Source organism: Carassius carassius, chromosome 42 (assembly GCF_963082965.1).
Source record: "Carassius carassius chromosome 42, fCarCar2.1, whole genome shotgun sequence".
In the NCBI taxonomy this organism is placed as follows: Eukaryota; Metazoa; Chordata; class Actinopteri; order Cypriniformes; family Cyprinidae; genus Carassius; species Carassius carassius.
In genome coordinates, this window is record NC_081796.1 from 11,347,767 (window position 1) to 11,361,828 (window position 14,062).

Below are 14,062 nucleotides of genomic sequence, written 5' to 3' on the forward strand. Positions count from 1 at the left end.
TTTTAATGTTGATTTTTGACCTCAAAAGATAGGATGCAGTAAGGGTATGTTTTTCCAAATTGTTTCCTTAAATTTGCATAATATATATTTAGCATTAATATTTCTATTATGATTATTATTGTAGTTAAAACACTTTTACTATGCTGTATTTTGTGATCTATAACAAAAGTATATATATAATCATAAAGCTTAAGTCTTTGCTACGTATTTTTTAGTATCAAGTTTTTCAGTTCAGCACGTTTTATTTATTTATGTCATGGAAATAAATTACTATAAATACAGGTTGAACTGGGTTATTATTTTCAAAATGTCTTAAATAGTGTTTCTAACATCTTATATGACAAAATCAAAAAGAACGTACGTGTCTTGTTAAAATAATATTGCCCTTTACGTGTTGTTACATATGTTACTGCTTTTAACCACAAGGTGGCGCCGTGATTTATCTTTACTTGGGTCATTCTTCAATTGGGGTGGCAAATGAGAGGCAGAAATTTTAAAAATGCTTGTTTGTTTTCTTTTAATAAAATGTATTGCTATGCATTTACAATTAGTTTAATATTATATATCCATTAAAATTTAAGCTTAATAAAATTTAGATTTTTAAATAATTTGAATCAAACACTGGTGAAACAACCACTTATGTCTATGGTGTTACCAATATTTTAAGTAAAATTTTGGTTTGTTCTAAAATGAGCAGGGATATGCAACTTTAGGTAATAATTAATAAATACATAAATTACTGTTAGGACTCAGTTGCATTGATCATTTAAATTAAATTTTTTTCAAAAGAAATGTTTAATTGTTCATCTTGGCCCCTATTTTTGCCAAAGAAGAATTGTTTCGTTTTTTTAAAATGTGTATATACATAAGAAAAGGCAGGACAAATGGTCTGTGCTACTTTTATAGTCTTTATTCTAAAATATTAAAACCACTTTACATTTACATAATATTGCATAAAAGGTTTAACAATTTAAAGTTTATTGAGCAAAATACTGAAATTCATCATGAGTAAGAATACAAGAACTATCTTCTCTGATAAAAGAACATTTAGAGAAAAACTGAATAAAAAAATTATTAAAACACTACATGAACACTGACTGTTTCTCTCACTCTCTCAAAAAATTGTCTGCACAATGGATTGTGCTGCAATCACAATGCGTGATATGTTTTAATAGAGAATACAAAAAAACTGTCCACAGACTTGACACAAAACATTAAAAAAAAAAAAAAAAAAAAAAAAAAAAAACCTCAGTGAATAAATCATGTATCCACAAACTCATTTAACACAAAACATAAAAAATGCAGAACATCTTCAGTGAATAAATCATGTATCCACAAACTTATTTAACACAATATATATATATATATATATATATATATAAAGTTTATTGAGCAAAATACTGAAATTCATCATGAGTAAGATTACAAGATTACAAGAACTATCTTCTCTGATAAAAGAACATTTAGAGAAAAACTGAATAAAATAATTATTAAAACACTACATAAACATTGTTTCTCACAGTGAGTGTTTCTCACGCTCTCAAAAAGTTGTCTGCACAATGGATTGGGAACTGGGTCTGCATCTCTGCGCTGTCTATAAAGACGCTGCTTTTCAGCAGCAGTTAATCTTGCCATACCTGACAAGAGAGATACAATTATGTGATTATGGCTGTTCTATGTGTTTTATTAAAAATACAACATTGCTGGTTGTATATTGTCTGTGGAGTTACTATAGAGTCTGTGGTGTTACCAGGATAGGCAGTAACACCACAGACAGTAACACCACAGACAAATTAGCCTAAATCCAGACTTTTCTAAAATGGAGGCTGCCATCATGATGATTGAAAGATCAGGGCATATTTTGGAGATATGAATAAACATGCAATTATCAAAATTTTGATTAAAATTTGTAAAATCTGCAAGTTATCAACATAACACCACAGACACTAATAAAGTGCGACACATGAAATTGTCAGGAATTTAGCTAACTTTAAGAAAATTAATAAGAAAGAATGTACTCACCATGCACCTCTCAGATCAACCAGCACCTGCAATGGCCTTTACACACAGGAAGTAGTCCAAATAGATTTCCTCCTTTTCTTAAAGGGACGACGTCCATTGATGTAACACCACAGACATGAATTTGGGGGACACTACTTTTTTCTTAAATATTACAAAATATGTATTTTTTAAAACAATTTAATTTAACAATTTTAATTGTACATGTTGAATTAAATCTATATTCACAATATAACCACTTTATTTGTGTTAAAAATTTTATATTGTTGCCATTACATTCTATGAAACCTCTCTGAGGTATGGCGGGAACATGCATATTTTGTTACAAAAGTAATCTCTCAAACTCAATAAAATATGTATTTTAATACAAAAATGTAATTATTAATAGTGCAAAAATTGTTTTTATCCTACAGAATACAAAAATGCAACAACATTTTTTTTTAATGGTATTTAAAGTTTATTTAAACTGTTTTAAAGTAGAGGGACACCACTTGCCACCACAGTCACAGGCAGAGCTGTTAATAATTATACTTATTTTAATCTACATAAATATTCAATATTGATATGGCTAAGGTCAGTATTAATATACACAATCAATTAAACAAAACAATAATTTCATTAAAAAATAAAGACGACAATCACACATTGAAAACATCAGTTATAAACCTGGGCCCGTATTCATAAAGATTCTAAGAATCCTCCACAGTCTTCAAGGAAAAAAAGAGTGATTTTAAGTACAGGGTCTATTCTAATTCTCACTTTGAATTAACATGCGTAATTTTTCCTATTTGACCGTTCTCTCTCTCTCTCTCTCTCTCTCTCTCTCTCTCTCTCACACACACACACACACACACACACACACACACACACACACACACTATATGTGTGTATATAAATCCTTTTTTTATTTACCATGCTTTTAATTTCCTATAAGGTATTTGATTGGCTTAGAATGATAAAAATTGTTCCTCTCTTTCCAACTACAGTGATTGCTGTACTATTTAACTGGCAGTTTGAATGTTTTTTTTTAATGTATCAAACATGGAATCAAAACCAAGAAGGGCGAGATTGCCCAACTGGACAGAGGAACAGTGTTTACTGTTAGCCCAGTTTTAGTGGATGAACACAAGGCCATTCTTAAAGGAAAATTCGGGCCGGGTGTCACAGCAAGGGACAAGAAACAGACATGGGAGCGTATCACAAACTATTTATGGTTCATTCCCCCAGCTTGTGTGCACCTATAAGCCTGCTATATTCATAAATGCAGTTTTTTGAGCCTGCAAGGTGGGAATGTCCAGTGGAAACACATGAACTGCGACACAATAAGATGTTCTGAAAGAGCTGTAATTGTTTGTGTGATCCCTCTGCTTACAGAAGGTTGTGACAGACCCAAATCATCTATTGCATTGTTGCATTTTCCCAGTTGCCAAATATCGTAATGTAGTGATTACTTTAATTTCTGACGCTATGGCATTTCTGCGCTGTGTCGGAGATGTTAGCACGTCTCTAATAAGATCAGTCACAAACATGATCCCTGCACGATCTAATCTATAGCGTCTTATTAACTCACTGTCATCCATTGTCTGCAACACATTTCTTCTGCCTCTTCGTCTTTCTGCCATTTTCTCCTCTGCTAAAGAAACTCTTAAGCCTCTTAAAAGTCCTCGTCTTTGCTCCTAACAAGTTTGACCTTAAGACCTCTTTTAAGGGTTAAGATGCTTTCTGAATTACTTTTTTCTTTACTAAGAATTTTTCTTTCATTTTAAGAGTAAACGCCCACATTTCTAAGAATTTTCTTAGAATTTTGTCACTAGGAGCCAGTTTTTGCATTAAGATTCTTTATGAATACGGGCCCAGGTTAGTTTGCACCAATCCTGGGTTTTAGGACGGTACCATGTAAGTGGCTTGGCTTTTAGCGGCATTCATTGCCATAGTAACTTACACTCCATGGCTAACCTGCTCCATGGCAAACTTGCTTTGTGTTGCAAGGCACGAGATTGGCTGCTCCCCAGTGATGTCACACATTCATGTGCACTCGCTCCACAAACTCAGGATCAAAGCCTGAGTTGACAAAGAATGTTGATGAACAGCATCATGGTACAAAGAAAAAGACAGATTGGATAGGTTTGGTTTTTTCAACTCAAAACTAATCCTGTAACTCTGAATTTGTTCAGCTACCATCATGGTACAGGCCCCTGGGCTCGTATCCACAAAACATTTTATCTTATCACTAAGAGTTCTACTAAATAGCAGTAAAAGTTTTTAGCTAAGAGTTTTTTCTTAAAACCTATTTACAAAGCTGCGGAGACAAACTTTTACTAAGGAATAGACAGAAGTAAACTAAGAGTAAGGGCGGGGTTGACCTCATTGCTATGGATGATGTCAGCATGCTTACTAACTATACACAAAGTGATTGGCTGATAGTCTCTGTCAGAGATTTATTCATAGAAATATTGCAGAGAGCAACATTATATTGCCATATTCAAATAAAGTTTTAAAATGAAAATGTTAATTGCCACATTCAAATAAAGATTTTAAAATGCAGGCTAATTAAAGAAGTAGGCTTTATTCAGCTAATTATCAGCCTCTTATATGTATGCTTCTCATAAACAATTATTCAATATGCATTAGGGCTGCCCTTGAATAAATATTTTTCTGGTCGACTATTTGTTTACTGTAAGCATTAGTCAACTATTAGTCGGACTTTTATAAATAAACCATATAAATCATAATAATAAACCTTTAAAACAGTGCCTCATTAATGTACAGAAATGTACAGAAAGGCATAAAGCAAATAATGAAAAATATAAATGCTTTTCCTCATTCATTCATTTTGACTAAGACCTTGTCTAAGTTTAATTCGCAGTTTATTAGAATGAAATTAATATAGATATGAGCTTTTCAGTGTATAAACGCCAAGAAAATGTGATGTGTTGCTTTTGTTAACAAATTTCCTGCTAAATGTCAGTAAAGATAGATCTGAAAAGAAAGGACTCATCCCATATGTTCTTTTCCCCATTAAAGCTACAAGCTGTAGTCATGAGATCATCATCATCTCGCCTCAGTTTTTCTTCTAAGGAACCTATATGGAATCGGTAAGGAGTGTGTTTTTTTTATTTTTATTTATTAGCGTTGAAATGACTGAAAACTAAATATATTAATAAATTGGTAACTGTAACTGTGATATCTGGCAATTTCCACATTAATGTGTCAAAAATGCAATGCATCGAGTCAATTTTACATGCATTTCACCATTAAACCTACAGATTTCACACTTGTTATATTAACAATACTGGACACTTAAAGGGATAGTTCACCCAAAAATCTAAATTATGTCATTAATAACTCACCCTCATGTCGTTCCAAACCCGTGAGACCTCCGTTTATCTTCTGAACACAGTTTAAGATATTTTAGATTTAGTCCGAGAGCTCTCAGTCCCTCCATTGAAACTGTGTGTATGGTATACTGACCATGTCCAGAAAGGTAAGAAAAACATCATCAAAGTAGTCCATTTGACATCAGAGGGTCAGTTAGAATTTTTTGAAGCATTGAAAATACATTTTGGTCCAAAAATAGCAAAAACTATGACTTTATTCAGCATTGTCTTCTCTTCCCTTGTCTGTTGTGAGAGAGTTCAAAACAAAGGGGAAGGGCTAAGGGGTAGAATTGGGATTGGGTCATGTTACTCAAAGAAATGTTTGCAAAAAAATCGCTAATATTTGCTAACGTCATATCATTACAGACTGCATGAAAGTGCCACAGCATATGTCTGATCAGGGCGATAACTGCCGTAGACTAACCCCCTCAATAATTAGAAATCGCTAAACCATTTTCTCAAATATTGCCTATTCGAGAGAGAGAGAGAGAGAGAGGGAGAAATAAATGGAAGTTGCATGTATTGACGTCCGTGCGTTTATCTTTTTAGAGTAAGTTTACTTAAAAACAGCTATTGTATCCTCTCGTCGCTGGAAAATATAATGTAGCGATTCAGTATTTAAACTGTATTTAATAAAAGTCACGGGGCAGCGTTGACAAGTTTATTTTCTCCTGGATGTGTGAGCTGCATGATTTCCGATATGTGTGTGTGTCAGTAAGCAGCTCATTAATACAGAACGATAATTAAAGGCTCTAATGCACACCAGCACACCAGTATATGTGTGTATTGTAAGAGCTAGACGACGAATGATGGCGTGTGACGTCATGGTAGTGGTGTCCCAATCCTTAGGGGAATATTTTCTCCCCTACCCCTTGACACTCTGTTTCAAGGGACAAGGGGAAGGGGTAGGGGAAGGGGAAGGGGTATAAAATAGAATTGGGATTGTGCCTAAATCTAAAATATCTTAAACTGTGTTCCGAAGATAAACGGGCTCATGGGTTTAGAACGACATGAGGCTGAGTTATTAATGACATAATTTTGATTTTTGGGTGAACTATCCCTTTAACATACGTAAACATACAGTCCACACAAACTCAAACTCACATTGATAATTTAATACACACCCTCCAAAACTGTAGAAATTGTATGAACTATACAGTAACTTACCAGTCGTTACTAACAATAAAGAGGTTTATAGTGAAATCAGTACAGACAATGTTGTGTCTTTACAATGAACAACCATTTTATAAAGCATTGACGTATTGCCTAAAAATAAAAAAAAGTGGAGTTTGTTTGAAGTCACCCTTGCCTATGTTTTTTTTTACAGTGTAGATTTCAGTATTAGGTATATTCTAGACACACTAGATTAAAAATTTTTAAGAAGCGAATAAATGCTTTATTTGGCCTCTTTATGACTATTAATTTTGACAATATAAGGGGAATTCTTTTTTTTATTTTTTTTATTTCTCTGGACATATTGTTTTGTCCACAAAAGTCTAGCTTGGCCCGAGACACAGGCCTATATTTTAATATATTTCACAGATACATGATACCAAACACTGGACTGCTGCCCACGGAGCCAATGGGCGAGCGTGATTTCACCAAGTACAACATGTTCCTGGATCAACATCCTTGATGATCCTGGAACAACATTACAATCAACCAATCAGAATTGAGATATAACTTTTCAGGAAATAACTGTTTTAGGCTTACAATCAGGGTTAGGTGCTTCTACAACCTTGTTAATCAGCTACAATTTCCCATTAATTTTAAGAATAAATTATGGGTAGGGTAGAGCAGAGCGCGCGAGTGAGTGTGCACGCGGATGTCACACTCCGTGTTGCGCACTTCACACTGAGTGCAGGCTGAGAACGGGTGCTTGACAAACATCAGAGAATGAATGCATGCACAGACATAAATGCATTGGAATAAAATTCGCTAAGAAACTAGCAGAGTGTTGTTCGTAATCATCACGCGGGGGGAACAGTATGTGGACATTATTTCACGGTGCGTGCTGCTGGAATCGCAACTGAACAACTCTGGTAAACTCTGAGCTTAACGTTCGAATGGCGAGGGGTGAAACAGCTTACTATCCCAATCCCTGATAGAACGACTGAACCAAAAAAAAATAACAGTTCGTTGAGTTTTCTAGAGGCAGAATCGCATAGCTCGTGCTAGTAGTTTGTTTTTTAGTAGGCATCTCGCGCACAGTTAGCTCAACATTTCTACGGGCTCGGATGTTAATTTGATCGCCTGAACACACAATTCTATCTATTCACTGGACGGATCCACGCTTTAGGATGCCAGATCAAATATCGGTGTCGGAGTTTCTGTCGGAAACGACAGAGGATTACAACTCTCCCACTACATCCAGCTTCACCACCCGTCTGCAGAGCTGCAGGAATACAGTCAGTGTGTTAGAGGAGGTAGGTGCATGCTTTTCTCATGCAGCACTGCATTAGTGTATTGCATCTGTTTTACACTGATACTTTTCACTAGTACATTGCATCTGTATATATTACTCCCTCTTTACATTCATTGAAACCTTGTATTACCATATTGAATGTTTGTTTATTTTGGTACTTCATGTGTTTCGTTAATACATGTTTAAAGTGGCTCTTTGCATCGGTACATTGCATCTCGCATGAGGACATTACATAGCATCTACTGTTATTAGTGCATTGCATTAGTTTATTATATGTTTACAGTTGTCCATTGCATGTTTACATTTTACATCTTTTGCAACTGTTTACATTTTGTTCATTGCATCTGTTCATTGCATCTTCTTGGATTTTTCAATTGCATCATCCTTTTAACTGTGGCACATCACATTAGTGTATTGGATCTATACTAGGATCTGCTTACATCTGTGCATTGGGTTTAATATCGTTGGTATTTTATATTTGTGGATATTATCTCTTTACAGTGTTGCTTTGCATCAGTGCATTGCACCTGTTTGCAATGCATCTGTTTATGTTAGTAAATTGCATATCTTTACATTGATACTTTGTATCACTACATTGATTCTGTTTAGTTTAATGCATTGCATTTTGGTGGTACTTAAAATTTGTTTATATTAGAGCATTTTTGTATATTATTGCATTGCATTAACAAATTGCATCGTTTTACTTTGATACTTATTGCATCTGTTTATATTAGATCATTACAGTATGTCAGTTCACATTTTTTAATCTGTTTGCACTGGTGTTTGTTTACATGGCTATTCTGAATTAGTACAATAAATCTCTCCTTCCCCGTTTTTATTTTATGTTTTTTTTTTTTTTTTTTTACATGGTTCATTAGTATGTTGCATCTCTTCATGTTGTGAGCAACAGTCTGCAGTGTGGGCTGCATTTCTGTTCAGGCAGTTGGTCTGGCTTCTGATTGCACTGATGATTCATTGGGTGTACAACCATTGAAAGTTTATGGCAGCTTTAAGAGTCATAATTTGGATGGATATGGAAATGGTTGACTTGAATTCATGGTAAAACACCCCTGAGAGCATGCATTTGTGCATGCATCACTTTTAAAGGGGTCATATGATGCGATTTCAATTAAAAAAAAAAAGCTCTTTGTGCATTAAGCAGATCTGTAAAGCTGCAAAGAATAAAGTCTCGAATCCAAAGAGATAGGGCTGTGCAATTAATATAAATAAAAGATTTCGATTTTGACATCCAACAATTTTATGAAAATACTAGAGTACCGATTGCAGTTTTCTTGGCTGATTCCAATTTCTGATTTTTTTTGTTACTCTGATCTGCTGATACCGATTTTTGTCTATTCTGATATTTTTGTTCTAAGAGCTATAATTGCCAGTATATACAAACAAAATCTACTTTCTACTTTCCTTCTACACAAAGCTTTATTTTCATAAAAGAACACAAAGTCAGTAATAAAATACAAAAAAAACAAAACAATTTCAAACAACAACACAAATAAATGCAATAGAAAAAAAAGAGGGCTATGAAACTGTTTTCATGTTAAGTAAGTTTTTATTCAGGTAAGAAATACTACAGATATTAAACTAATCAAATGTAAATTTTTATCAAATTTAATTTCTGTAGTCTTCATTGTAAAAATTAAATACAAATGATTGCTTACCCTTAAAGTTATAAAATGTTTTCAGTCAAGTGCAGAAAGTGTTTTTCATTCTTTTTTTCTTTAACATGACAGACAGCAGGCCGGCTTGTGTGGTCCACTAATATAGATCAGTGGTGGTGCGCGCGCCTTTGGTGTAAGCGTAAAACCTGAGGGAATGACTAATAAAATGCGCAATACAAGCACTATTTAACCGGAGCGAATGAGACGTGTGTGAGAGAGAAGGGGTCATTGGAGAGAAGAGAGTGAGAATGCCCGGCTGATGTGATGTTATTGCCTGTGCTGCTGGTAATAAAACGGATCGGCTCGAAATCGCAAAGAAGTACGACTGATCGACCGGTCAATGATCTGAGCCAATCATGAGAAAAATCGGCGGATTCTGATCACTGGCCTATCGATCGGTAGTTACATCTCTAGGAAATACAATATTGAGATAAAACGATTATTGCGCCCCATTCCGCCCCCTGTTGCAATGTTGCACTTCGTTCCTCCATAAAAGCCCAATTTCCATGCAAATCAGTAAAATCATGTAACATGACATTTGCAAAATGAGACGTGCTTGATTTATCAAAGTATTTTTATTAATTGTTTTTAAAAGAGGACTTGCACTGCTCCTCAGGAAGAGATATGCGCTCCGAGACGGTGTGCTGATATTTTATCCTACCGTCAGATTTTCCTACCAGGGTTTACTTGCATGTGCCCATTAATATTGCATCCTTTTTCTCATGCAAAACAACATTTAATGTACATGTATCTGCATTACTGTAATGGTAGGTTTGTCAACCTACTGTATTGTCAAACAAGGTTTCAGGGACTACAAGGAAAACCCAAACATGGCAATTAAAGAGGGTCTTCTGAAATTAAAACACACAGTAGATACATTGGCTGTGAGCACAGCTGAATGTGAAAGGGGATTTTCAACGATGAATATTATTGTTTCACCACTGAGAAATCAGCTGAAGATTGTCAATGTGTCCTCTTTGATGTTCGTATAGTTAGTGGGTCCACCACTCTTACAGATGTGTAACCCAACTCAGTCGGTGTGATCAAATATAACATAAACTGCCAAAGAAATTGTTTAAAAAGATGTTTACATAAAATGTTAAATTTCATATGTTTTCTAAGGGTGAAATCCGTTGCCTGCTTGTTAACATTAAAGGTAAAAAATAATAAAAAATTATAAAGTATTTAACTTTGTTTGAATAACTTCTCAACCTTACCATATACATTAATACTGGAAAAATAGCCCCTTTGGTGTAAAACACATTAAGTCATTTTATGGCACGATTTTTAATGATGACCACCGTAAATAAGGGCTCCCCCTCCCTACAAAAGCCAATTTAACCACTGACTGCGCCTGCTGCACCCATTGTACGGCAGCAAAGTTCCTTGATTATTACACCAGAATGAGAGTATAGTTCCTTGCCATATCGGCCAAGAAAATGGCAACTTTTCAATTTCCATCAGTCTTATTTCACGATGTTACTACAGAGTAGTACAAAATATCGAAACTCTTTAGTCCTTTTTTAGTGAGATGCTTATAGTCTAATCAGATTCAACGATCTATGCTAAGCTTAGCTAAAAGTACTACCGCCAGACCTGGAAATCGGCTGAATGGATTAGAAAATGGTAAAACTAAACTGTTTTAGGGCTGCAACTAACGATTATTTTGATAATCGATTAATCTGTCGATTATTTTTACGATTAATCGATTAATCGGTTTATGTACTTATATTTTAGTTTTTTCCATTTTTCCCCCCAAGTAAATTATTAATAAATGGTCTTTATCCTTCAGCATAGATTTTTAAGAGATTTTAACCATTTTGCACTGTCATATCCTAATCAAAAATATACCTGGAGTTGTTTTATTGTGTTAGTAATCCTTTGTCGAACTCTTCTGCAATCAGAACACTGACCCATACTCTAGCAAATTTCACAAGGAGATTTAAAATAATGTTTTCACCATGGCAGTCCTTAGAGCTCCTAAAGTAGTTTAACATCCCGAACGAAGCTTATTAAGGAATCTTTCAGAACATATTTTCACGAAGAATAAGGATAAAACAGAATAAAATTGCAGTGCATTGTATTTTATTATTTACTGGGAAATAGCTTTATAGCTTTTGCTGTGAAATTGTAAACAATCCTTCGAATAAAGTGCCAGTGGCATGAAACCTGAATGGAACTCACAATTGAAAGTAAAATCCATCAGAAGGTTGTCCAGAAAAAAAAATTGGACAGTCACACACAAAAAACCTGCTGTGTGAAAAAGAGCAGTGAATACTTAGAAAAAAAGTGCATTTCAAATATCTTTAAACATTTACCTCTCTCATTCAGTCATAATTAGGCTGCACGACTGAATTTTGAACTGGAAAACTACAAACTGATCACAGAACATGTTTGTAAAGCTTTAAATGTTAACTGTTAAAAAGCAATGTTATCAGCTTTTACGACTAAACATTTGCAAACAACATTGTACTGGAGAATCTGCACAAATAAAAGTCTTAGGGGCCGTTCACATATCGTGCCTAAAAACGCGTGGAAAACGCTAGGCGCACCGCTTTCTCCTTCTTTCCAAAGCGCTCGCGCAGAAGCGCCCCTGAGGAGTCTGCCTTTATACAACTATGATCAGCTGTTCCTTTCATCTTGACTGAGCTTTTAACGTTGTTACGGGAAAGGATGAAGCTGATTGGTTAGTTCTTGTCACATGACCCGCGATGCGCTTGCAGCATTCTGAAAAGTTGAGATGTTTTTAACTCGATGCGATGCGGTGTTGGAAATAACGAACTTGAGCGCGCAAAAGACGCGATATGTGAACGTCCCCTTAAACAGTTCAGTAGTGCAGAGTTTACAGGTTACTCTTCTTTTTTGAAGGCTCAAAGTAAAGTACTCCCAGTCTCCCACATCCCGCTAAATGCTGCAGAGACGCTGTTCGGGAAGCACGTGACATAAAACGAGGCCAGCTATTGGCTATTCGCTACTTCTCCTGCTGTACTGGCTGAGTAAAACCTCCGGTGGCTCATTACTGCCACACTTTGGTCACCGCAGATTTGAAATATGCACGAAATGAGCCGCTTACGTCCAATAAAAGTTATTTAGCAACGAATCGATGACTAAATTAGTTGACAACTATTTTAATAATCGATTTTTATCGATTAAATCGATTCGTTGTTTCAGCTCTAAACTGTTTAATTTTAGAGGCCTTGGAAAATGAGCCTATTTTCAAAAATATTGGTGCAGTGTTCCTTTAAAGCACAGTTTGTTTAATTTGTATCTTTTTATTCTTTTGTATTTGTCCTTTTGCTTTTGGTCACTGACTTCAGTTCAGAAAGTGTAACTTTTATTCTTGCTGCTGCCGCCAGTGTCATGTTAAGGATACACTGTGTGTTTCGTTGTCTGTTTTTTTGTACTTATGATGTTTGTCTTTTAGGTTATTTACGTCTGAGAGTTGTACCAAGACAAATTCCTATCAAATTGTGGACATGGCAATAAATTTATTGAATTGAATTGAATTGAATTGAAAGCAAAGCTACTTTGTTTGACCTTCCGAAAGAGGACACAACTAGGAATCAGTGCTAGAAAGTTGTATTCACAACACTGTTCCAGAACAGTTCAACCCAAATATTCAGATGTGTGTACCTCGTCTTTCAGAATGATGAGCTTTGTAAAAATTGACATGTTCCAGAAAGTCAGGGCATAGAGCACAAACATTAATTTACAGTAGGGGTGGCACGGTTCGCTGAAAAAAAAACCCGAACCGTTCGGTTCTCCACACACGGTTCGGCACGCGCTGGGACCGCAGTTCAACTTAAATCGGACAAAGCATCTGTAATATGGTTTGATATAAATAACATGTAAAACAAACTGGGTTCAACTAATATGTTTCTGTTGATGGGTGCGCATTCTGGATTCCCAGACATTACAACAATAGCAATGAGAAAAAAAAGAAAAGAAAAGAAAAAAACCTGGACAAACCATTCATTCTTGATCAATATGTGAATGACTTATTGTGGAATATGAGCAGTCATTTATTGTCATCATCCGGGTACTGATGGCGCGCGCACAGTTGAGACCTGAACAGCACACGTTAATATGTATTTAAACTAAACTCATTTAAGCTTTGTCAGTTTAAACATTAAAGAGCCAAAGGACGCTGCAATGTTTGTATCTTTACTCTATTGTATTTAATGTGCTGTTGCTTGTAGTTGGATAGAATATTCTTTTTTTTTATTTATTAGAAAGTATAGTTTTTCCATAAACGTAGCACATATCGAACTGTTACGAAAACCGTGACTCTAAAACCGTAAAACAAACCAAACTGTGAAAAGGTTGAACCGTTCCACCCCTAATGTACAGTATGTGAATAAATATATATTGTTTAACCTTAAACCACATACACACATCGCATTACACCAAATACACAAAATAATGTTACTTTTAGCAACATCACATGACCCCTTTAAATGCATATTGGCACAGAATTTTGTTGAGGTTCAGGAACTCTCCAGGGGATGGGACATGGACATTCTGAAGTTAAAAGCAAGAAAAGTTAACTTAGTTTCGTACTTGTC

At 35.1% G+C, this 14,062-nt stretch overlaps 1 protein-coding gene across 5 annotated transcripts in view; it reads left to right on the plus strand.

Moving 5' to 3' along the window:
• The first annotated feature begins 7,193 nt into the window (after positions 1-7,193).
• Positions 7,194-14,062, plus strand: part of LOC132124329 (arf-GAP with SH3 domain, ANK repeat and PH domain-containing protein 1-like) — a 159,122-nt gene continuing 152,253 nt past the window's right edge. For all 5 annotated transcript variants that reach the window (XM_059535314.1, XM_059535318.1, XM_059535316.1 and 2 more), the window contains exon 1: positions 7,194-7,822. In XM_059535314.1, coding sequence (XP_059391297.1) covers positions 7,697-7,822 — 126 coding nt within the window. In that variant the 5' untranslated portion in view covers positions 7,194-7,696. The remainder of the gene's footprint in view (positions 7,823-14,062) is intronic.